General features: G+C 41.0%; 1 protein-coding gene across 2 annotated transcripts in view; it reads right to left on the bottom strand.

Annotated features, from left to right (window-relative positions):
* Positions 1 to 23,420, bottom strand: part of pcdh1a (protocadherin 1a) — a 90,861-nt gene that overhangs the window by 4,522 nt on the left and 62,919 nt on the right. For both annotated transcript variants that reach the window (XM_068601356.1, XM_068601354.1), the window contains exon 4: positions 16,436 to 16,655. In XM_068601356.1, the coding sequence (XP_068457457.1) occupies positions 16,436 to 16,655 (220 nt within the window). The remainder of the gene's footprint in view (positions 1 to 16,435; positions 16,656 to 23,420) is intronic.

A 23,420-nucleotide genomic window follows, 5' to 3' on the forward strand; every position in this document is an offset into this window, starting at 1 on the left:
GCTGAATTCCTTTGGGCAAAGCCATTGCAGGATGAGTTATTGATTGACAGTGCTGAAATGAGTTCCCTGCCCTTGATTATCATCCATTTTTTATTCAACTGTCCCTAATTAAATAAATGGGTCCACGACCCAGTGACCTCATTTAAATGTACAAGCTGTGAAAGCTCTGAAATGAGTTTGCTTCAATGATCACTCAAGAGTATGACACGGTTTCTGAGAGCAAAATGGCACCAAAGAACCCATGGATTTGTTTACCAGAAATGTGCAGCTGGCAGCTAATAGACTTGTTAAGCGGCCCACCTGTTGACAAGCTAAACACACAGCCCGGATTGAATGGAAATACCACTCAATTTATCTTAGTTATCCTTCAGACTCAGACTAGGACAGACAAATCAATGTCTGTGAGGAGGACAGCAGACAACGAAGATCTGTGAGTCTGAGACGTCAACCCTTGTGTAAACTTTTGATTGCCATGATGAATGCATTACTGTAAAGCCCCGACGCTGTCCGCGGCGCCAAAGAACATGTCCATCACGGACGTCTTGTTCTCCGTGGTTACAGAATGGTGTGCGAAAGGGAGTAAATGTATTCGTCGGGATATAGCGGAGGGCCCGGTGCTGTACGCGCAGCGAGGAGGGAGACGTTGCTGCATGTGAATGATGCAACTACGAGAGATGACGTATCAGAGGCAGTAGTAAGGGTTCACAACTAGTGGAGCGAATGCTCCTTGACAGTAAGTCGATGAGACGCAGTATCGTCAGTATTGTCCTCGTGACCAGTGGCTATAGATGATTACTTCACAAAATGTCAGACCTCTTGACAACGGAAAAATAATTGTGTGATGGAGAGGTATGATTTGACATTTTTAAACTGCTCAATGAAAAGCAGTGGAAGGTATTTGCTTGCATTTTCCTTATTCATGCCTAGAATGCTCATTTCCCATGGGTAATCCATACACAATTGTCCCATTGTTCATTAAAAAACGCATAGCTCAATCTATTGTTGCCGTTAATCTCATTGTTACAATAATCCGAATTGTATGTTTAGGGTTAATACGTTTACCTTACAGTTGAGCAACCCTCACTCTTTATCTCGTTTAATTATATTATTATGCTTAAGTGGCAAATTATTCTCTCTGTTTACAAGGCCAATGTCAATGATTCTTTTCAAATGAATGAACGACACTTTTATGCCTGATTAACAAACCGAACGAAACCGAATTCAAAGCTCAAAGAGAAAGACAAGGCAAGAGTGTGCCTGTGTGCGCTGCCTCATGCATGATGATTGGAGTTTCATTTTCTCAGCTCCGCTAAGAGCGCTGTCTGTATGCATCACTGCAGCGAAGTGGACTCTTGATACAAAAGATGTTCATGGGAAGAGAGTTGGGGGAGAGGGTTGAGGAGTACGCTTCTAAGCACAAGCACAGTCGTGCAGGCATCTACTCCAAAAGGATTTCACACTTGATTAAAACCTCTCCACAGCTTCCAGGAGGTTTATGCCACACCAAGCGCCCCAGTGTAAAAGTCTGCATCGCTCCAAGACTAAAGATCTGTGTGCGGGGGAGGGAGAAAAAGGTACATTTACACATGTTTTTCTTAAAGACTTTTTGTCCCACAGCTGGGCATTTTTCTTACTTTTATAAATAAGACATTGCCAGTGAATGCGTGTATATGAAAGGGCTTATGCACATAGTCCTTACAACAGTTAGCCAGCAATGTCTCACATCTGCCCGTTGAATGTGTCATCTCTTTTAACTCATTCAATCTCACAAAAACGTGGGATAAAAGACATGAAGGTTAACACTGGTTGCCACATCCTCACAGACTGTCAGGTTGGTAATTGACTTTTGGTAGACTGTGTTTTTAGAAAATATAATTTGGACCTAATGTAATAAAATGCCAGCTGAAAGAAAGCATGTAATGCAAAATGATGGCGTGCACCACTGACAGGAAGTAAATCCCATTCTGAACCATGCTCGTCATAATCAAGAGCCAGAAAATCAACATTGACAACTAAATACGCCGTCTAGCATGCCAAAGTCTGCCATTTTCCCCGACAGTGCCAAAATGCATATCACTCGTCATCAACAGAGAACATAGATGCTCTAATGTCAGCTATTTAAGTCGGCCATTACCTTGTCTGTTGGTGTTTCATGAAAAGGTTATATGGTTGTATTTATAAAGGAGCTCTGACATATTGTCTGTTCTGAATAGACAAGTTAACAAATGAGATATATATTTAACTGCAACTTGTCGCGTTGGAGTAATTGTTGCTGCATGCTATCATTAGCATTCTACAGTGCATGTAATTACCAGTCCCACAAGTGAACTCACAAAAACATGAAATAATGATGAATTGGTTGTCCCGTGGCATGTGATGTGTCATTTGTGAAAGTATATGTTTTTACATTGGCTTGCACTAGAAATCAATACTGTAAATTAGACTTTTGTGCTTTTAGCTGTGGCTATTAGCCATCTGTAGCTGTGGTGCCCACTTTCAGTGGGGCCGAATTCCGTCTGCTCTGCGCAATCAAAACACACTCCCACACTGAGTCGAAACGACCATTGTGTGAATATTTGGTCGGACATGAGGAAGCAAGATGAGTCAACACCGGGGTGAAAGGAGCAGCCAAAGGCACGGTGGGAAAATTGGTATTTTCTCACCCACTCAAGCCTGCTTTCTCCTGTACTGTACCTATACCTGAAATAAATCTGCTCACAGTCTGGAACAAACCCTTTAAAGACTATAGTCTTGTATGTCATGGATGGACAGTCAAGGTGGACAATGGAGGACGGATGGGGAAACCACAGCACTATTATGCCAGTGGCTGGAACAGGCTGACTAGGTTTAGAAAGCTTGTGATTTGGTTTTGAAGAGCAGTAAACTCAAAGACTTGTATGACTCTGCACAGCAGAATTCTTTTCCTCTAGACTTGGAGATAAATTACACCTGTAGCTTTCTCCATTTTATATTAGGTCAGACCGATCTGCTTGCTTAAAGCAATATCGTGAAAAAAAAGGGCAGTGTAAAAAAAAAAAAACCTTCTCCCACCATTCAGTACCACATCAACGACTCACAGTGAACCTTAGCAGAGCTTCTAAAAGCATCACCGCTTCAGTAGCATAACATGCACTCCACAGTGCAGTCACAGAGTTGGGGTACACAGAGCTTAACCCTACCCACCCCCTGACAGATACATGTGAGGGGTGGGTTTGCATGCTGCTTGCATCAGGCTGCCAGTGGGAGGTGTTGAGTGTCTGAGGCAGGCTTCCTCATCGTCTGATCCCCTGCCCACGGGCATGGGGGAAGCTGCCTCTTCCTGAGATTTCACACTGCTCCTCTCTGTTTGATTGCAAATGCTGCCTCCCCCCACCGGCTGCTTTCCAGCGTGCACGGCACACCGCTATGATCGATGCCGAACAAATATATATATAAGAGACCAACAGCTCATAGAGGGATAACGTGGGAAAAACAGCTACTATCGTTTGGGAGGGCTTGAGTGATATTAATAGTATATTTGAGGTCCCTGCAAACAGTTTCTTTGGTAAATGACTAAAATGTTCCAAGAAACCAAAGGAAAAAGAGGAAATAGACCACATCTGAGGAGATATTAGCGTCTGGTGCTGACTATCAGTGTAATAACTGGGTGTGAATGCATTCGGTCGCTGTCACACTGTGAGGAAAAAACAACAAGAAACCGGGGTTTTGTATTGCATTTCTTTAGCTATGACATGTCAAGTCTTGTTATTCAAGTGTTCAGAACAGTTTCTCACTCCAAGCAGAAGCTACCAAAAAAAAAAAGGATTTTTTTGTTTCCTCCAGAGGGGAGCATTTTTAACAGAAGGAAACTTTGCTACAAGCACGCAAACATAGTGTTGACGTGCACATTTCCGTGCTCATTGTTATGGAATGCAAAAGAACAATGGCGGAGCTTGTAACCTCAGAAGCGCTCTCTCACATCTCACGAGCAAAATTAGAATGCCTCGGCTCGAAGGATTTGTCACTTCGCCTATAGAGGAAGTGGCATGTGAGATAAGGCTGCACTTTACCATTTATTTACAATACTGCGGCGGTAGTCTGTAAATGATTGGTGCGCAAATATTTAATGCAGCGTGCTTTGTGTACAACGGTTCACATACAGAGCATCGCCTGCTTTGTTGGAAAAGTTTATTTTTAACGGTTAGAAAAACAGCCTCACTTTACACCGCCATGGGGATTGTTCTGTCTCTGTTTGTTCTCCAAGTACAAATGGTTAAATGTTTCGGTTTATCAGGTTAATCAGCTCTTGTCTCCACGGAAGGCGATGCCAGGATGAGAATTGGTAGTGTGAGTTTAAGGCCCATGCCTCCTTTTACAGATTCTGTGAGGTCTGAATCGCGGCAACTTCCTCAGCAGGCGAACCTCTCGCTGACAAAGGCTGATGAGTGGACATGTTGGCCGGAGGCATGTCAGGAGAAGCTGCTGTCGATGCTTCAGTGGGTGACGGTACACCTCCTGTCAGTTCTCTCACCGTCCACCATTTTTGTCTTACAGTTCTTTTATTCGAAGACTGCCTTTTGTATCACTGCATTTGACAAAGCCTTAGCACCTGCTGACAGATCACGTTATGCACTAGCTCCTCCAATTGAGAAGTTGATATGCAATGTGATATGTCAACCAACACTAAGGCTTTGTCAAACTGTGACACGCAAAAGGCATCTCTAGATGAAATAGATTCTAAACATTGGTTGGAGGACAGGCAGGAATCGGCTGTAAATGATGATGTAGTTGCTTTTTTGTAAGTAATATAATCGTTCCTCTGCCTGCACAGAGGTGTTTGTGAAATGCTTGTGTGGAGAACAGCTTCATGCCTCTGCCCACAACAATATGTTCGGCTTGCTGGCCAATTACTGGCGGGAAATTGCCTTCTGAACCTTGACAACACAATATTGATCTGCAACAGCTGCCAATGCAAAAAAAAAAGAATATATATATATATATATATATATATATATATATATATATATATATATATATATATATATGTATGTGTGTGTATGTATGTGTGTGTGTGTGTGTGTGTGTGTGTGTGTGTGTGTGTGTGTGTATATACATATGTGTGTATATACCACAAACATAAGTGGTTCAGGTTCATGATTATCATACGTAATTATCATAAGTAATACAAGTTTTATTTTTGCAGTCAGTAAATAGACGCGCACGTCCACAAATATGGAGAGGGTTGGTCCGCAGATGATCAACCTCTCCATTGCATTAAAACATTATACAACCTACAGTCCAGAATGTCTTCAACAGAGGCGTCCTGTTCCTCAAGTTAATGTTGCCTTTAGAAGAAACGATGCCTACATCATTTTGCTTGAATCTTTTATTCGAGCAGTCAGCCTGGATAATAAATAGCAGTACTCTATATGCTGTATTCAATCTCATATTCATGCAGAGAGGGCTTCAGGGGGAGCAGAATGTGCATGTTGAGTTTGAAAGACATTAGTTAGACATCATTGCTTCAATTTAAAAATGTGCATTTGTTCTTCGGGCCAATGCAGGTATTGTATTGCTGCTCATTTAAATCGTCATTGAGAGCAGCTCCCTAGTTGATGTAGGATATAATACTAAACAGAGGGATGCTGATTAGGATTAAAATACGATACACATGTTCAGTATGATCTAAATACAATTGAAAATGTAGTTTTTTTTTTACAATAACAGCATGTAAATGTAAATAATGAGGGACATACTGCATAGACACTTCAGCCGTCATAGGTTTATTGGGAAACAGAGGGAAAGGGTTACCGAATTCTATAATCTTATCATATGATAACCTGCTTGCATAATTACATTTACGGCCACTCTGCTCCCTCTTCTCTTTCTCTCACTCCTGAAATAGGAAACCACACACTGCCCATTCAGTTTTCTGTGCAATTTAATTAGAACAGCTCAAAGAAATGTAGACTAAATCCCTGTGGCATGGGGGTTGTGACTGGACGCTCAATAGGGTGATGTTCTTTCTTTCTCTTTGGTGCCACGAAGTGTAACTCCATTACAGATTCTGCACAGGTCAAGGAAGCTTAACCAAACTCGGTCAGAAAATGTTAAGAACACATTTCCAGCCGAACGTCTTGATTGACTTGGCTCCCGCTCACTTCAATGAGTGGAAGCAGAAGTCGGGCTTCTGGAGCAGATTAGCTAATAAACGTGCAAGACTTTATTTGGCTTGATAATTGGAGACGGCGCTGAGGTGGAAAGTAAAGATGGAGCCGAGAAAAGAAAAAGAAGAATACCAAAAATACTTTTTTTGTGAAGTTTATGACGGATTTAATGAAAACTATTGTCATGATAATTAGACAGATGGTTTTATTGCCCAACCCTTCTCTGATTACTGTGACATTTACTTGAAGAGTCACTTGTCTATTCCTGTCTCACACCCAAACACTCTTTCTTCTCCATGTCTGAATGTCTCTTTCTTGGTCCCGGCCTTTGAAGCTTTCTTCCTGCTTTCGGCTTTCACATTTGCACTCTGTGGCCTCTTCTTAGCACAGTGGCAACGCTCCATGGCCTCGTTACCAGCAGGTAGGTGATGTCTCATTTTGAAACAGCAGAAAAGACAGCAGAAAAGGAAACAGGCTAAATGTTAAAATGTCCGTCGCATTCAAGCTGTTTATTTTTCTTGAACCGAATTTTCCACAAAACACTTACTGTAATGGGTTTTTTCTACTCGGGTCGCAATATGTTACTGTTATGTTTTATCTTTATTTGTTGCCCACATAAAACCTGCCTGTAAGAGCCTCCAGTTAACACACTACAAATTTGTAGAATTTTTGTAAAAATATTGTATTAAGACCAGGAGAGAGGTGATACATGTCCCAATATGTTGACTGGATTTTAAATCACACATAATAATGTGGATATAATTCATTTGCAATTTCCTTTTCATCAATACTAAAATCAAAGTCTCCCTTATTTGTGATCTACAGCTCTAATTATCAAAGAGGGAATTGTTTTCCTCGCATGACACCTGGAGTTAATTCCTATGCCCACTTTGATGCTCACTATCTTTCACTCATTGATCTCATTGACATGTAAAACGGATGTCTTCCATGATCCATTTGTTGTCGTTTTCCTTCCCCTTTCGATCAAGATGTTATCTCCTCGCTAATTCGGCCTTTGATTTACAAAGTCAGTGTGCAATGTGAGACATAGGTTAACTAGAGGGAGCTACGCATGCTGGAGATAGAAATAACATGAATAAGCCACTTTGAAATGGTTGTTTTACTCTGTGTGGTGTCATTCTCAAGATTTGTCGTATGTCTTGTGTGCTGTATAGTCTTGCCTATGGCCATTGTTGTTCCAGGACAACTTATCATTCGATCATACATCATATACTCGAACCAGAAATCAAGTGGTCAGCCTCAGGTTGCTATCAGAGTGCAATGAAGTCTGGGTGCATTTCAGGAAAAATGCATATATCAGCCCACATGATATGAAGCGATAACTGTATTATTTAAATTTGTGTTTATTATTATCACAGTCACAGGAGGCACATCATTTAAATGCCAAGTATGGACAAACACCAGCGTAATCTCACAAAATCAGATCTTTAGAATCATGTAAGCGCTTCATGTAACAGTTAAATAATAACCCTGGAGAGGCAGAGCTTTGTTTGACCGTTTACTAGCTGGAGAGTCGCTGCATGACTGACAATTATCTGGGAAAGTCAAAATACTAAACCAGTCGGATGGAAAGCGCTGTACCCGCAATTCTCTGAACAATACAGCCATGTGTTTGGAGCAGGACAATTCGAATTTCATAACATGATGAAATATGAAAATTGCCTTTTGTGTAGCAGATAGGGAAAAAGGCAAAGAACGGCAGCAATTTCCCAATGCTGCTCTACTCGTTCATACCCTATGCCAGGCGGTAGCTTCTCTGACAAGGCTATGCTTAAATGAAGGGGAAAAATCACACTGAATCAAGAACATGATTGAATATATAATTATTAAAGGAAACTGCAGTTTTCTGTCTTTAAATATAAACTTAAAGAGAAACACACAAGGCACCAGGGGGTCATCATATCGGATTTTAAGGCCAGCGTGATTCCACTCCCCCCTGTTGTTCCACACTGATCCACTGCGTTCGGCTGCATGTGTTTGATTGACTTTTACAAGCTTCGACATGGTGAAGATGGGTCAATGTTCATGTTCATGTCCTTTGATGTTGTGGAACCCTTGCAACAGAAAATAACAATCCAACGCAAGAACACAGTTGACCTAAGATTTGCTCGGTTGTGGGAGTAAATGTGGGCGAGAGGCGGTACCACTTAGTATTTTGATTACTCCAACGAAGACCACACCTGCACTCCAGTGCTGTCTGGTGTGTCAAAGGGACATGAAAACGACAATATAAATGTTTTATCGCGTTTAAATAGCATAAATAGACAGGACATCCACTACATTATGGTCAGATGAAATGAAAATTTAATGAATGGGCAAATTGGGTCAAGTAAACGGCGCAGCAGCTGGGTCTGTGTGTGACCCTGGGTGTGGTTAGCTGAAATGTGGAGACTTCTCAATGAGAATTTTTAATAATGTCGGGCATATCCGCCGCATGTCTTTTGTGCCTTGTGAATGTGGCTTGTGACAAGCTAAATTGGGGCTATCAAGTGCAAAGGAGCCAAAGCAATAATAACAATGAAGTGGGAAAGCAGAAAGAAAATTACAAAAAAAGAGACACCGAGCAAATGCACAACAAGAATAAACATTGCTGTCGTTTTTTTTTTATTAGAGTGGATGCACTCGCCATCTGTTTTTTCAGTGCCTGTGGTGGCTGCGTGTTTGATGGGTACCTCTTCTTTAGGCTAGATACTGTTTCAAAGTAGACAGCTCATCAAGATGAGTGACAAGTGTTGGGACCTTGCAACACGACCATCTGAGAGGGAGATAGCCACAGGGAAAGTGAACTAAATCGTATGATTGCTTGGGATAAAATGGTGATGGCCAAGGAGTTGCATTAAGATTTGTACATCTCTGTTAGAGCTCCTTAGTTTGGAACCAGCAAAGAAGTCGGTCACAGTCTCACAATGAACACTTTACAACGCGCTCTAATTAGAGCGGAGATCCAGCAGAGATGATGGAAAGAAGCTACATCATTGTGCTAAATTCTGTCACAATTACTCTACTTTTGTCTTGAGATTAGAGAAAGGAATAGCGTGTGCCAGAAAATGACTTTTAAAGTGACTTTTGAAAGCCAAATGTATGTTTGTAAATGTGCATGTTGTACTGAATGTCACTTTAAATGCAAAACACGGTTACATGCCTTGGCCCTGAGGTTAAGCAAGACAAATTCAAGTAATTTCTCTTTTAGCTTAAGGCATGTAGAATATTGACTGCATGATATACCATGTTAACACAAAACTGCAAATTAAGAATTGATCCTTACACCTGGAGGATATTTCAATTTGTGGAGAAAAAAAAAGCACTGCTGTTTTCTAGTTAGTGAAGACATTTTTCACAGTTTCACTGGATGTAGTTCTCATTGGGTTTGCAAGGTCCTTGAACTGCAGTGAATCCTGAGATATCTTGAGACGCCTCAAAACGAGCGCCACTCCATTCCTCTGTAACTCACTGGAAATAAGGAAATGCGTGTCAGACCCATACAGTACAATTCAACTCCCTCAAGTGCCATCCATCATTGAAGGGCAGAACACTAGTTAGAGGGAGGTTCAGCGGCTCTCGGTCCCCATCACACTGTGATGGAGAGATGACCCCCGGGGCTTTTCTCCGATGCCGGCTTGAGCTGCCCGACCAACTGAGGTTGAAGAGGCTCTGGCCCTGAGCCAGCATTCCCTCCCCGATGCACAGCGCTCTACCTGCTCTACGAATCACATTTGGGGTGAGCCCGGGTAAGATCCACAGAGAGCAACAGAGCTCTACCGCCACTTTCTATTTCTGCCTCCATAATTATCCTTTAAGTTTCAACTGGGGGTCCCATGGACATGCCAGTGGACACTCAACTAAAAAGGAGTGTCTCTTATAGCCACAAGCTACAGCAGGCTAATTAAGACATTTTTCTCCATATGTCTTTATAAACTTGTACTTTAAAGACTGCATTTACACAAACACGCACGCACACACACACACACACGCACATAACCACCCCCAAACCTGCTGCTTCAGCATGCTGTTGCCCAGATACACTGGCGTAGCAGGAGCAGGCAGCGTGCTATCCAATTTTTGCCTAAGTACAGAAAGCCATCCACTTTTGTTAGAGTAATACATGAGCACATCTAAAGCTTAGGGATACTGGCTTAGGCATACTGGCTCACTCATTCATTTTACAAGCTTAGTGCTAAAACCGGACATTTTCTGTGGTAGCATGGTGTTAAAAGCACTATTTATGGAACCTAATGTGTGCTTATATGCGTGGACTTTTCTTTCTGTGCATAATTCAGGACACTCATCTGTTTTTTTTAAAAATCCATGTTATATATGCTACATGTTGATAAGAGCTGAGGAGCTTGTGTAGATCTCAATTAAAATGTGAATCTGTCCTGAGAAAATATTCCAGAAGTCTTCTACAAAATCACTTATGATTATTGCATTCTTGTTCTTTATTATTTAAAGAACATTTAGATACACATTTTTTATTATTTAAACATCAATTTCCTATTTTCTCAGTATTCTCGCCTACTCAGAATAAATCTAATTACGACACATATTAAAACTGTAAGAAGAACAGCTTCTGAAAGTTCTGAAAGAAACATGCTATTATCACAAAATATTTCAGACAGTTGGACACAGTGATGAAACTACAGAGAAATCACTTCTATGTGTAAAAGAAGGTAGAATGAAATTAAATGCAAGATTTATTGGAATAATGGGACTTGGATTTCACATGTAGCTGCAATCTCTGCCAAAGAATAATATGCCAGTATACTCAAAAAGATATTAAGCCAATTGCATACTTTGCTACAGTTAATGGTCAAAGCTGTGATACCATGTCCTTTCTCTCTCAAAGGTCTGGCCTGTCTGCAGTCATTTGACAAACACTGTAGTGTGTGTGGCAAAAGTTTTGGATGAGTGTGTCGGCCTCATTGTTCGTGACCATATGAGCGAAAAGCACATTTTCAGATTCAAATTGGGTGAAGGGAAATCTAGACACATTCAAAACTGTGACATGTTGACACATCATCAGTTCCATTTTGAATTTAGCTGCATTCTCCGATCAAGACATTTGTTAAAGGGCTATAGTTAACCATTGTCCATGGTGCCGTAGAGTTTAATTCTGCTCCAGTTAGGCTCTTCTACTGACCTATTTGCTCTGAAATAAAATTACAAACAATTGTGGTGGTGGTGGGGAACAAATAGCGGCGACTGATGTGTGCAAAGCATAATGCGTGTGCTAAAGTGAGCTCAGAATTATAAGCGCATTACTCATGACAACTTGCCTCGGGGGACCACTTGCAATGTTCTCCCCCCAAAGATGCTACCACAAAACTGCCAGTCCCATGACCTGTCCCTTCTTAGGTGGCGGTAGTTCCAGCAGTGTCTGGCATACATCACTGCACTGGTACAGGCTGAAGTGGTCCGCTTCATTCTGTAGTACAACCGGCAGGGACTCTGACAAGGCACAATGACATCTGTCGGAGGAAACACACACCCCTGCTTTAGCACTACTGGCACCCGGGCAGGGGCCAAACCTTACACCCACAGGACAAACCAGCCCCATCATGCTGACGATCTGCCTCTCCTACTGCACATCATCTTTCTCCACATCTTTCTTTGATCGAAATGTTTCCTTTGCTTTGTACACTTGCAAGCCACACACCAGACATTCACAGGGAACTCATGATGTCAACGCAGTAACGGCTAAACCTGTATGATACTGATATGGCAAGCGCTGAAAGCAGAGGAAAATCCCTGACAGGAGTTCAAAAAGAACAAATACATGACATGCATCAGTGAGGAGATCTAAGGCAGGAAAATCTGACAGTATTACGAAAGAACCTTATCATCATGCAAACGCCATTTACTCTATTTTATCTTAGCCCTCTCAATAGCCCATATGGCAGTGAGTCCGCACAGAGGAAGAGTCAGGAAGACCTCACGCTGGGCAACCGGCCACATTAAAATTCCTCCATCTGTGTTTAATGAGTTATTGTTCTGGGCGTGTGTGTGTGTGTGTGTGTGTGTGTGTGTGTGTGTGTGTGTGTGTGTGATGTGTGTGTATGTGCTGGTCTTTAATCCACCTGTGTCCCATCGGTGCTAACCCTCATATCACAGCCAAGATGCCTAACCACTAATCCCCGGAAGACTGATTATTGTCTAGGTTGGACTGGACATGACGGGATTGCTGGTTAAACTTGCGTCTCAGGGGGAAGACGCCTATCGAGGGTCCCAGGGTTCCTGGGCAGCAGGAGGTCAAATCATTTAAGGTATGTGTTATGTGGCTCCAGGTGTGTGCTGGGGCTCAAAATACGCTTAATGGCAAATAAAAATAAACTGACAATGTTCATTTTTGCTATGATATTCAACTAAGGCAATGACGTGAGAAACAATGTGAAACAAAATCAGACAAGCCAACTCAAGGATTAAAGATAATACATGTTCAGCGTCAGCAATATATTGACTGTTGATATTGAGTGTTAAACACAGTGATTGATCCTTGATACCTCTAAAAGCCCCGACAAGAACAGTTTGGGTGGTTCCCTGAAACATCTTTAAAAAAAATAGGTATTGTCGTTTGTAATTGGCTCTAAAATATCTGAATAATGAACATTGCTGGACATTGTAAAGTTTGGTCAAACTGCAACACATAACAAGGTATGGAGCACCGGGTATTAGGCACACTGTCGAAATCACTTTCAAGCACTAATCAAAATCTGATCAGCAGTGCCTGCGACTGGTCTCTGTCCCATCTGTCCCTTCATCGTGTCTCCCTCTGATTTCACTGTGGAGGACAAATCATGCATCTTGACAGCAAGCATGCACACAAGATAAGCAGTTTTCATGATGTTTGAAGCAATCAATTTAAAAAGAATTAAAGAGCTCAGTGATTATGATGAGAGTCTATTAAAGTAAAATAGCACTGTAATCAAAGTGATTTAGAGATTCGGGGTGTGCGGTAACACCCCCCAATGCAAACACATACGCACGCTCGCACGGCCAATGGGTAAACATTTCTGACGAGATTAACCAACAGTCGAGCGATGTGCACGCTGCGCGTGCGAACATAAGAGTGGAAAATACACATGGGGAAACTGAAATGGAGTGCACTCTAACACAGCCTGAAGACAAGAATTAGAAGGGAAAAAAAACAAAACGGGAGCAGCTGCTCAAGCATACGGAAAAAAGGAACTCAAGAAATTAATAGCTGCAGATCAAGCCGCATACACGTCATATATTAGAAATGTTATTACTGTAGTTTGAATCTTCTCTTAATTCCAATGCCTAGAATCACCGGGGAATATATTGATGTCTTCAGTGAACCAGAGACTGTTAGAGACCACACACTCTTCTTTCTCTCTGTCACCCAATCAATTCCAATCCAACAAAGGTCATATGACATCGGTCTCCAAGGATCTTCAAAAGACATGATATATAATATAATCAACTATGTTAATCTATTATTTGCTGATACGCAATCACTGGCATCAATATCCGTCATGTGACCATGTCTTAACTGTATATAAGATGAGGAAGTAGTTGTTGAAATGTAACCCATTTAGCCATTGTCCTCTTGGATTGCGGCCATCGCCATCTTGTTTTTATGCAACCCGTGAGAGGAAGTGACCATGTTTGGACTGCAAAGACGTGACGTAGCGATGCCATATGGCTCTGGTAGTGACCTGTCAAATACAAGGTAGCCCCGCCCTAAAGCCTACCCTGCTGTATAATTTATTGTTCTCTAAATGGGACCATCATTTACTAAACGAACATCATGCTGAATGGAAGAAGATTTGAAATGAACGATTGAGACCATAAACTCAATTTTTTTATTGAGGGAATAAATCAAGTAAGAAGTAGCATGATTTTCTCTTAGACTTCTATATCATCAGTCTTTTTTTGCATCCAGAGGAGTTTCCCCCTGATGGCTAGAAGAGGTAATGCAAGTTTTAGACATTGGATTTACTTTTGAGAACTCCATGGACTGAGATGTAGTCACACTAGAATGCCTGCTAAGCCCTGGCTAACAGAAGACACAAAGGTGTGACAGACAACATCATTTCATAAACTACATCATTCTTCGCTGCAGACCGGTGACACACTCTCACAAGGTGGACTCCCCACTGTCAAAGTTCAACTTGTACAACAAAACACACATCCATGTTAATATTTCTGGGGCCCAGCGACGCAAAGGCAGACAGTCTTTGGGTTCATATATTGCGTTTTATCCTACTTAAATGGAGTGACACATCATGCTCAACTCTCCATTTTTAGCCTGTCAGTCATCTCTGCTGCAATGAACAAAGCTCTGCACCAGTACAACCTGACACGCTGTCACTCAAACGTTTAAAAAAAAGACTTTATGCCACCATTCAGGTGGAGCCGGAGAGGAATTCCTCTTTCGCGTTTCATTTTTCTGTCTAATCCTTCATTTTATGTGGGCTCTCTGTTATCTCCCTGAAGTGGGAATCACATTTTAATTAGGTCTATCCTTGGTTAGCAGTTCATCTTCACATCTCCCTGGCCTATAAGCTCATCCTATGGGCTTTGCCTCCTTGTCAGACACTCTTAGTCCCCGCTCCCTGCCACAATCTAACATCTCCCCCATCTTGTGCCATCTTTTCATTCTTTAACTGCTCCATCTCCACTCACAATCTTGCTCTCCTGCTGCTCACAACAAATAGCACACTGTCTGACAAAACCTGTTTTTCTGCAGATGGAAGAAACACAATAATCAGCTCCAACAACAGGAAAAAAAGAAACAAAAATGCATATATTACACATCTGACGCGCAAAGACCAAACGGAAATAGTCAACTGTTGGCTGTTAACAGTCAGCCTGTATATGGGTGACTAATTATATGTCTAAACCGGGAGGCAATCTCTGACCTCTGAAGAGCCAGAGGGAACTGCGCTAAAACCAACCCTCCCTCCTCTCTGTGAATATAGTGTCACTAATGACAAAAATAAACAATAAACATTTACAATACAGATGAATTTGCTAGCTAATGAGTTCCAACACAATTGTCTAGTAGAGAGGCAAGACATCACGACGCAACACTCCTACACTAATAATAGAACTTTGTCATCTGCTGTTTTTGGCGTGACGGTGACACATTTTAGCCTTTGATCCTGCAACGTTTTGCAACCCGGGAGTGCTAGAGATTGAAATAGTTTCTTTTCCTTGCTTGAAAAAAAATGTATTTCTTCATTCTAAAGATGTACAGCCCCATTGACAAAAGGTACGCCTGTGTCTTTTTCACTGACGCTCTTGACAAAGTGCCTGTCGATGCTGATCAACAGCTCTATCATGTCTTTGCTGATACATGACATATTTGCACGGGCAGTAAAAGCCTTATTACTTCACTTTAAAATCCATGTGCATAAGAAGCATAACCACTAATGAACTACAATACGAGGAGGCCGAGACCATCACTATGTAAAAGTCTCTAATCCAGAGAGTGGTATGATGCAAAATACTACAAAGGCTGGAAACAAACCATGTGAATCACTTATCGTAGTGTGTTATAAGACACATAATGGATTCTATTTGGCAGCTTAAGGTGGTAAAATTAATTTACTGATACACAGTTCAGAAAATATCAGTGACAGCATTGGTTATGATTTTCTTTATTTCTGATAAAGACCTATGCTGCGAGCACCGCTGTTCAGCCTGTGGATTGATTACTGTGCCTAAAAACGATGGTTCCCGCACACCTACAGTAAGCTGCAGTGTAACATGGGTCCAGCTTGCGGCGAGGAAAATGTTTCGAGTAAACACAGTGTTGTCTGCACAGATGTCATGGTTCAGATTTATTTAGAGGGCAAATGCTCCATTAGTTGGGCTTTTTAATTAGCACACTTGTGAGAGAGGGTCATTAAGGATGTCTGACAGTGGACCTGCTGATGAGGAGGATAGACACACTGCTAACACACACACACACACACACACACACACACACATACGTATGCCCACACACCCACCTACACAAACACAAGTCTGCTTAAAAACCAATAACATTCACACAGTCATCGACAAACACAGCAAGTCAACGTCATGGGTGCCACAGCATTTTCACTTTAAGATGGCCACAGAGCAACAACAACAAATCTACCACAAATGTCTCTATCGTAAACACACACACACACACACACACACACACACACACACACACACACACACACACACACACACACAAAGAGCCTATTAGAGTAATTTACATTTAAATGCATATTCATGGAGAAGGTCGACAGAACGGAGGGGGATTGTCAGCGTACCATTTTCAGGGTGCTCGGTCTCTCCAATGCTGCCATCTGGAGTGGTCCTCTCGTAGTGGTCCTCAGGCAGGGTCAGGGGTCCAATGCGAGGACCAGATGATGACTTGCTGCTGGGAGTCTCCGATTCCTCCAAGCCGCTGTCATAGTAGCTGTGCTGAGAGGCGTCCTGCAGGTCCTGCACGGGGTTGGCGGTGGAGAAGGTCACTCGCCGATGGGGATGCTGAGAAAACGGGGAGAAGACAACAAATGAATGTCTTTGACGCAAGGAAAGTATTTTTTTCAACTTCACTCCTCTCTCATTTGATGCCTCCATGGAGACTCAGCAGGTTGTATGGTAACAGTTACAGCTCACAACATTACCATTTAAGACTACCGTCTAAATTGTGCTGGCCTCATAAAGTTCACTCTTCAAAAGTTGAAAAAATAGTATTAAATATTAAACACTCTTAAATATTAAACAGTCGTTTGCACTGTAATTATTCTGCAGATTATATAAGGTAGAAATATATGAACACAGTGAGGATCCAGACTTTAATAATGAGTGTGCAAATTAGCAGCAGCAGAATACATTCAGAATACATACACTTTGAGACACCCCATACTATATCACATAGTTTCGATACCTAAATATGGGACATGTTTAAATATGCTGTATGATACAGTCCTGTAATTGCAATGTGGGACAGATGTGTATGACAGAAATAATGAAGAAGATGATGTACTTTTCATGTTTTAGATTGTGTCTTCTAACAAATAGTTGTTTTTTTTTCACGAATCCTGGCATGTTAAAACTGATTGGGATGTAACACTCCTCAAACATGAATAACATAGGTTTAGACCCAAGGTACAAATTATGAAGAATTGTGCTGTTGTATTGGTTGTCCTTCATAATAACAGCTCAAAATGAAAGTGGAGGACAGTATGTACAGGAAAAAAAAAGATGGATGAGTGTATTATTATTAACTATGTATACAATCAGACCCAGAACCTGGATCATGGATAGAGGTGGTTTATGTGTAAAGATACATAAATATATTATGTACTGGAGACTGTAAAGACGTGAAACGCACATATTATTAAGAAAAGTATCATATGGTGCGTGAATAAAAATTATTACCGTTATTATCATTATTAATCAGACAAAATTTTCATTTTTCGAAATCTTCCACTGCCAATTTTCTTCTGATGACAATGATTGGTACACTAATCAGTAGCCCCAGTGAGCTACTTCCTATCTCCATATTTTAATATTGATGTTTAACCGTGTAGAAAGCCAGATAATAATTTCTGCAGTTTAACTAAAAAAGGAACACGGCTAACAAAAAGACCAAAACAGTGTTTTGGAAATACGGTCACTATTTCACCAGTGTTGGGATATACCATTATATCGGCTTTTGTCCTTCTGCTGATGAGATATTATAAAAGAATAAAAGAGTACATGAAGGAATAAAAATACTGATGGAATCCAGAATGTAATAGCTTGAGGAGGACCACAGCACCAAATAATAAATCATTCAACATCACACCCTTTATCAAATTGAATGGCTTGTAAATACAGTTAGAAGACCATTAAATTTCCTCTTCCAAAGATCAGTTTACTAATGGCTACTTGCCACCGATCCAAAACAGAAAGATGACTCCTTACGGTGCACGTGCAGGCGCAGTCCTCCCCCCGCACCACCGCACACGAACACCTCTCGTAAAAGTCAGGAAAGCACTGATACAGCAGAACGGGGCTGCCTCGGCTGCACGAGTCAGCCCAGATCAATACCACGGGTCTGTGCTTTCTACCATTCAACCACTTTTCTGGCAAACAAATCCATTCTGGAAATCACTGGAACCATCAGCCTTTTAGTACGTACACACCAGATATTGAGAAATGCTTTTAGGGCTTAGGTAAGTGCTATCAACACTGTGTTCTTCATACTGTTAGTGGGCTTCAAAATATTTCCAGAAACCTGTTCTTCTCCCCATCACCTCAGCTTGTCACATTTGCTTCCACTTCACAGATGCATCTTTTGGGCTTTCATCTATATCATGATTTGCTTGATATGTATGGTGCATCTTATCTTTTTTTCTCCTGCAGTACTACTACATTGCTACGTCCATAAATCATACATAGTATGATTTAAAAAATCTGACTTGTATTTTTCTGTTATCAAAACTAAACATACAAATAAACACAAATATATCAGAACATAAGGACTTTGTCTGTGATTTGTAGGCCTGATGGACAAATGGAAAAAAAGAGGGCAATGAGTTTTGGGGGATGAAAACGTCACGTGTTTTCTTTCTATTGCACTTGCTCTTTGATTGGTGAATCTATACTGAGTAAGTAAATACGAACACACTGTTTATTGTTTCTCACAAAAAAAATGTAAATAACATTGATTCATCTTATTCAAATTCTTACAATACAACAGAACAAAGTGTGAAGGTCGCCCATATTTAACATAAACTTTGGATAGCGAGTTATTCTGCTTTTGTTTCTATGATACCACACTTGCTTTTGGCTGGGTCACCGACACGCTATATTTCAATGGTACATTCCTAAAATATGATTGGGGGTCGCCGAGGCTCCACGGCTATTTCAATGTTAGGGGGCATTTAGTTGTTTAAATATGGATTCTTGCTTAAACTTCTCCTTAAGGCATCACTCCAGAGAGTCAGCATGTTTCCTGGGTATGATAACTAGCTAAGGCTGCAGAGATGGGGAAATAGATTCTCCTTTTAGTCAGAGCACAAATCCTTTGCCAGGCCTTGGGGGCTGCAGGGATGCGGCAAGACAGAAGCATGGAAGGGGAGCCTGAGCAGGAGTGGGGAGTTGGTCAGGCAGACACGAACGGCGCTTTGGCTGGAGGGGACAAGCAGAAGGATTAGATTCTAGGAGACTGGAGGCGGGAGATGGAGATTGTTTGGGCATTGTGGTAGGAGTAAGAAGCTACGGGGCTGAGAATGAAGGAGGGGACATTTACGATGACATCTGAATTCATAGCCCCATTTAGATTGGGCTAAAATGGCCTCATTTATATGCCTTATATTACAATCCCAACGCAGATGGAAAGATACAGCACGAGTCTATCTTTACAAGGCTACCAGGACACATTTCAAAGTAGCAATAAACAGCAATCATCCACTCCCTACCTAGAGCTCCTTTAGCCCTTTGGAGACACTTTTTTTTTCTTCCTGTCAGCTGGCCAGAAATATTGTATACAACCTACTGCCTCAGAATAATTCAGAAATAAAGTCACCTATGGATACAGTTGAATATTCCCACTGCTGATATGCCAAACCCAAACAAGCTCGAGAAAAGCTGCCAGTTAGACAAAAATGCCATTATATAGTATGAATGATATGACGAGGAACAGTATTTCACAGTTAGTGTGAAATGTTTTGTCCTATAAATTGTGTCAACTTCCCCTTTGTACTATTAAAAATCAGCTGTCTTTAACTACATTACATATTTAAAAAAAATGAGAACGGCAGCTGCTGTATGGCCTCTTTTTTGCCTCAAGCTATTCAGAACCATAGATCTTCCGCTTATGTACACACCATCGACCCCATCACCTTAGAGCTGCCATCGTGTTGCTTTACTGTCTTGAACATAACACACACAACAAGAGAGAGCACTGTTTCCCTAAACTGAATGACAAGATACGCCTGTATTTCCTGACTGCAACCTTGTGGTTACACAACAGTTGTATTTTAAAAACACGGATCAGTACCAGTCGTCTTGGAATGACGTACCACGCATGAATCACATTTATGAACAGTTTGCACACACACAAACCTTGAAAATGTTTGGCTCACCAAGTTTGTATCTCTTTAAAAAAAACAACATGTTTTGGGTATTGTTTTTATTCAAGTTTCAACCATTAAGCACTTTGTATCTTTGGTTTCAAATGTTATTGTTAACAATTAGAATTTGTATTGATTATAATAATCATCAGAATGTTTTGGTACCTTATGGAAAGTATACTCTACACAAAGAGAACAGAGTTTAAATTGTGATTGCAACACGTAATGGCCTAGATATTACCATCCAACTGGATGCTTCGAATCATATGTTTTGGCTGAGACATCAAAATAAATATTGTATTTCTCAAATCAGATCCAAACCAGTCATGGGTGTTGGGATCTCTCATTTAGAAATTGCCCTTTCCATCACCTGCAAATCCACACATACAGTAACAGTGACGTCACGTGCAGAAAAGCCCTCACTCCTGTTAGCTGGCTGCGACTGCTGCAAAAAAAACAACATATATCAACCACCGCTGTCACTAATGTTGTCTGCTGTGATGGAGGACTTCTGCACAGAGACTAGATATTGCTATGGTGTGAAGAGTGAGAGGATGCATCTCCATTATTCACCCAGCCTGCGGCTTGCTGTTTAGTGTCTGTATTGGGAAAAAAACAGCACCAGTTTGTGAATGTGCTCACGCCTATGTTGTTTCACAACAACTGACGCAGATGGGTTATTGTTAATGGTTATATCTAATCACTTGCAAATAAAAGTCTGGGTAGTCTGTCCTAAAGATTGGATTTGAAATAAAAACACAAGTAACGCATCTGCCCGCAGCTTGAATAAAGGAATAAAAAAGGGATTCCTGGGGCAAATAGCTGAGACTGAGCAACAAGGATAGGATGTTGGTGGCTGTGGAGCATCAATATTGCCGTTGCAGATTTGCACCACTGAACCCTGATGGGACCGCGAACCCTGGTTCTGTTGTGCTCTCACATAGCACCCAGTTCCCGGTCCACTGTAAAAGCCCTGGGGCTACCTGACACCACTCCGCTGCCAGGCGCCTTGTCATCCAGCCAAGTCTCACTGATTGCTAGTGCACAGGGCTGCCGGTACTTATGCAGATGGGAAAAAGCTTTTCCATCGTCCCTGCCACATTTTGAGCAAGCTTCCAGCAGTCGCAGGTGAGTTAGATTTAGTGTTTGAAACTCTGTCTGATACGTCCAAGTTTGCGTTCATGTTTTGACTGATCCGTACGCGAACGTTTGGTGATCAAGCTGGCGACCGCATTGTCTGTACTTTAACTACCTTGTAGAGAAGATTCCCCGGCGTACTGTATTTCACAGCAAGTGGCGGCTTAATGGTTGGTACATATGGTGGGACTAGACAATCCATATAGTGCAAAGCAAGATATTACAGAATATGTATAAAAACTCAAAAGAGGATATTATTACTTCTATTAATACTATATTAAAATAGTACTCTGGTGATTCTTCTACAAAAGTACCTCTATTTGATGTGAATTTGAATAATAGTACATTCTTTAATACCTCGCCTGAGATTTAAAGCTTGCAGTAGCATTTAATCTTCGATGAATTACCTTTGAATTTTAAACCAAAGTGGTTGATACTCCATTCATAACATTTTCTCTATTTATGTATGCTACCTTGTCTGCTTGCTAAACATGTCAGGATAAAAGTCAAATATTGCATAATTTCTTATTCTTAATGATTAAAAAAGATGTTCAATCAATCCAGTTTTCTCTCAAATTTCAGAGACAAATAAAAACAAGCAGTAGATTGGCGTGGAACAGGGGAAAAAATATAGAAGATGTGTTTATTGCAGTATTTTACATATGTCCCTCTATATTTCATTGCTATGAAAAGAAAATCACATATTTACAGTGATTAAGTACTCCAACACTGTATTCAAATCAAATACCATCTTACTTTTAATGGCCAATGGTTACATATTTGTTACAGTTCTTAAAATGTTTATGAAACAGAAGTATCGTTTAAAGGGTTTCACAGTAACCAATGAATTATGCTGAATATTCAGAATTTTGATTGGAGGCACAAAGTACAACAAGCGCCCGGGTCGCAAACCTTTGAAGAAGACACATGAATGGAGATAATAAGCACCTAAATATAATCATTGCTATGCAAAGACTGTAACAGTGCGCTCTCTTTTTTTGTCATAAAACTAAACTAGTACAACTTCCGAGGTTATGGGATGTCTATATATTTCATTACAGAGACAGCTGGAGAGAGAGCAATCTGTAAGGTTATGAGTGGGAGCTGAATTTCATTTAGTTTACAATGGGGTGCTTTTAACCGGTTCTGAAGCCAAACAAGGCGAGTATAATCTACTAGAATACCCTCAACTTTTCAAGCTGCACGAAACCTATGTTGCCCTGTTTATGAATCCTGAGGTATATCGTATGTGTACTGGAGATGGAAGCCAGACTTGTGCTATTGAATCACAGCTATGTGTCTCTCAGATATTATGAAATGGGTTTTCTGCCCATGTTAAAGGAAACGGCTGATGTCTCAGTGCCCCTGTGATATGAAAAATTCAATTTAAAAGGATGAGAGAAAGAATGGTGCACGGCCTATTTTCATTCCCCCACATTGAGAGATATGAGAATGATGTTCTGTTGTGTGGAGGAAATGATGCCAATCGTACTGCAGAGAAATTCCTTCATAATTCAATTCAATTTCGTCTAAATCCCAATGGCAAGCTGCTCTGCCAAAGAGCGGCAGAATGACTGAGACAAAAAGGTAGGGCTGAAGACAGAGACAGAGGGAGAGCGGCTGAAGATTGAGACTGAAACAATGGAGAAATATAGACGGAGTCGCAGAGGTAGGAGAGAGCAAAACGAAGTGGAGGGGATGTGAGGAGGAGACGTCTATTTTAAAGTAATGATTAATTTTGATTACGGTGGCATTTTAAGTAGTGGCAACTAATTTCCTTTATCTCACTGCAGCGTCTAACAGAAGCAGAAGAAGTAAAAGACTTTTTAAGTTGAGATTTTAACATGAGGTAAGGAGGTGTTCCTGCTGGTAGACAAGACCGGTGGTTCTCAAATGGGGGCACTCTAGGGGTACGTGAGATTCTTTTTGCAATAAAATATAAGTGTACATTCATAAACTGAATTATATATATTCTATATTAAAATCAGACACTCAAAAAAGGTTGAGAACCACTAGTCTAGCATATAGTAAGCCTATAGTAGAACCATTT

Source organism: Clinocottus analis, unplaced genomic scaffold (genome assembly GCF_023055335.1).
Source record: "Clinocottus analis isolate CAN_PGR_092001 unplaced genomic scaffold, fCliAna1.0.p SCAF_5, whole genome shotgun sequence".
Lineage (NCBI taxonomy): Eukaryota > Metazoa > Chordata > Actinopteri > Perciformes > Cottidae > Clinocottus > Clinocottus analis.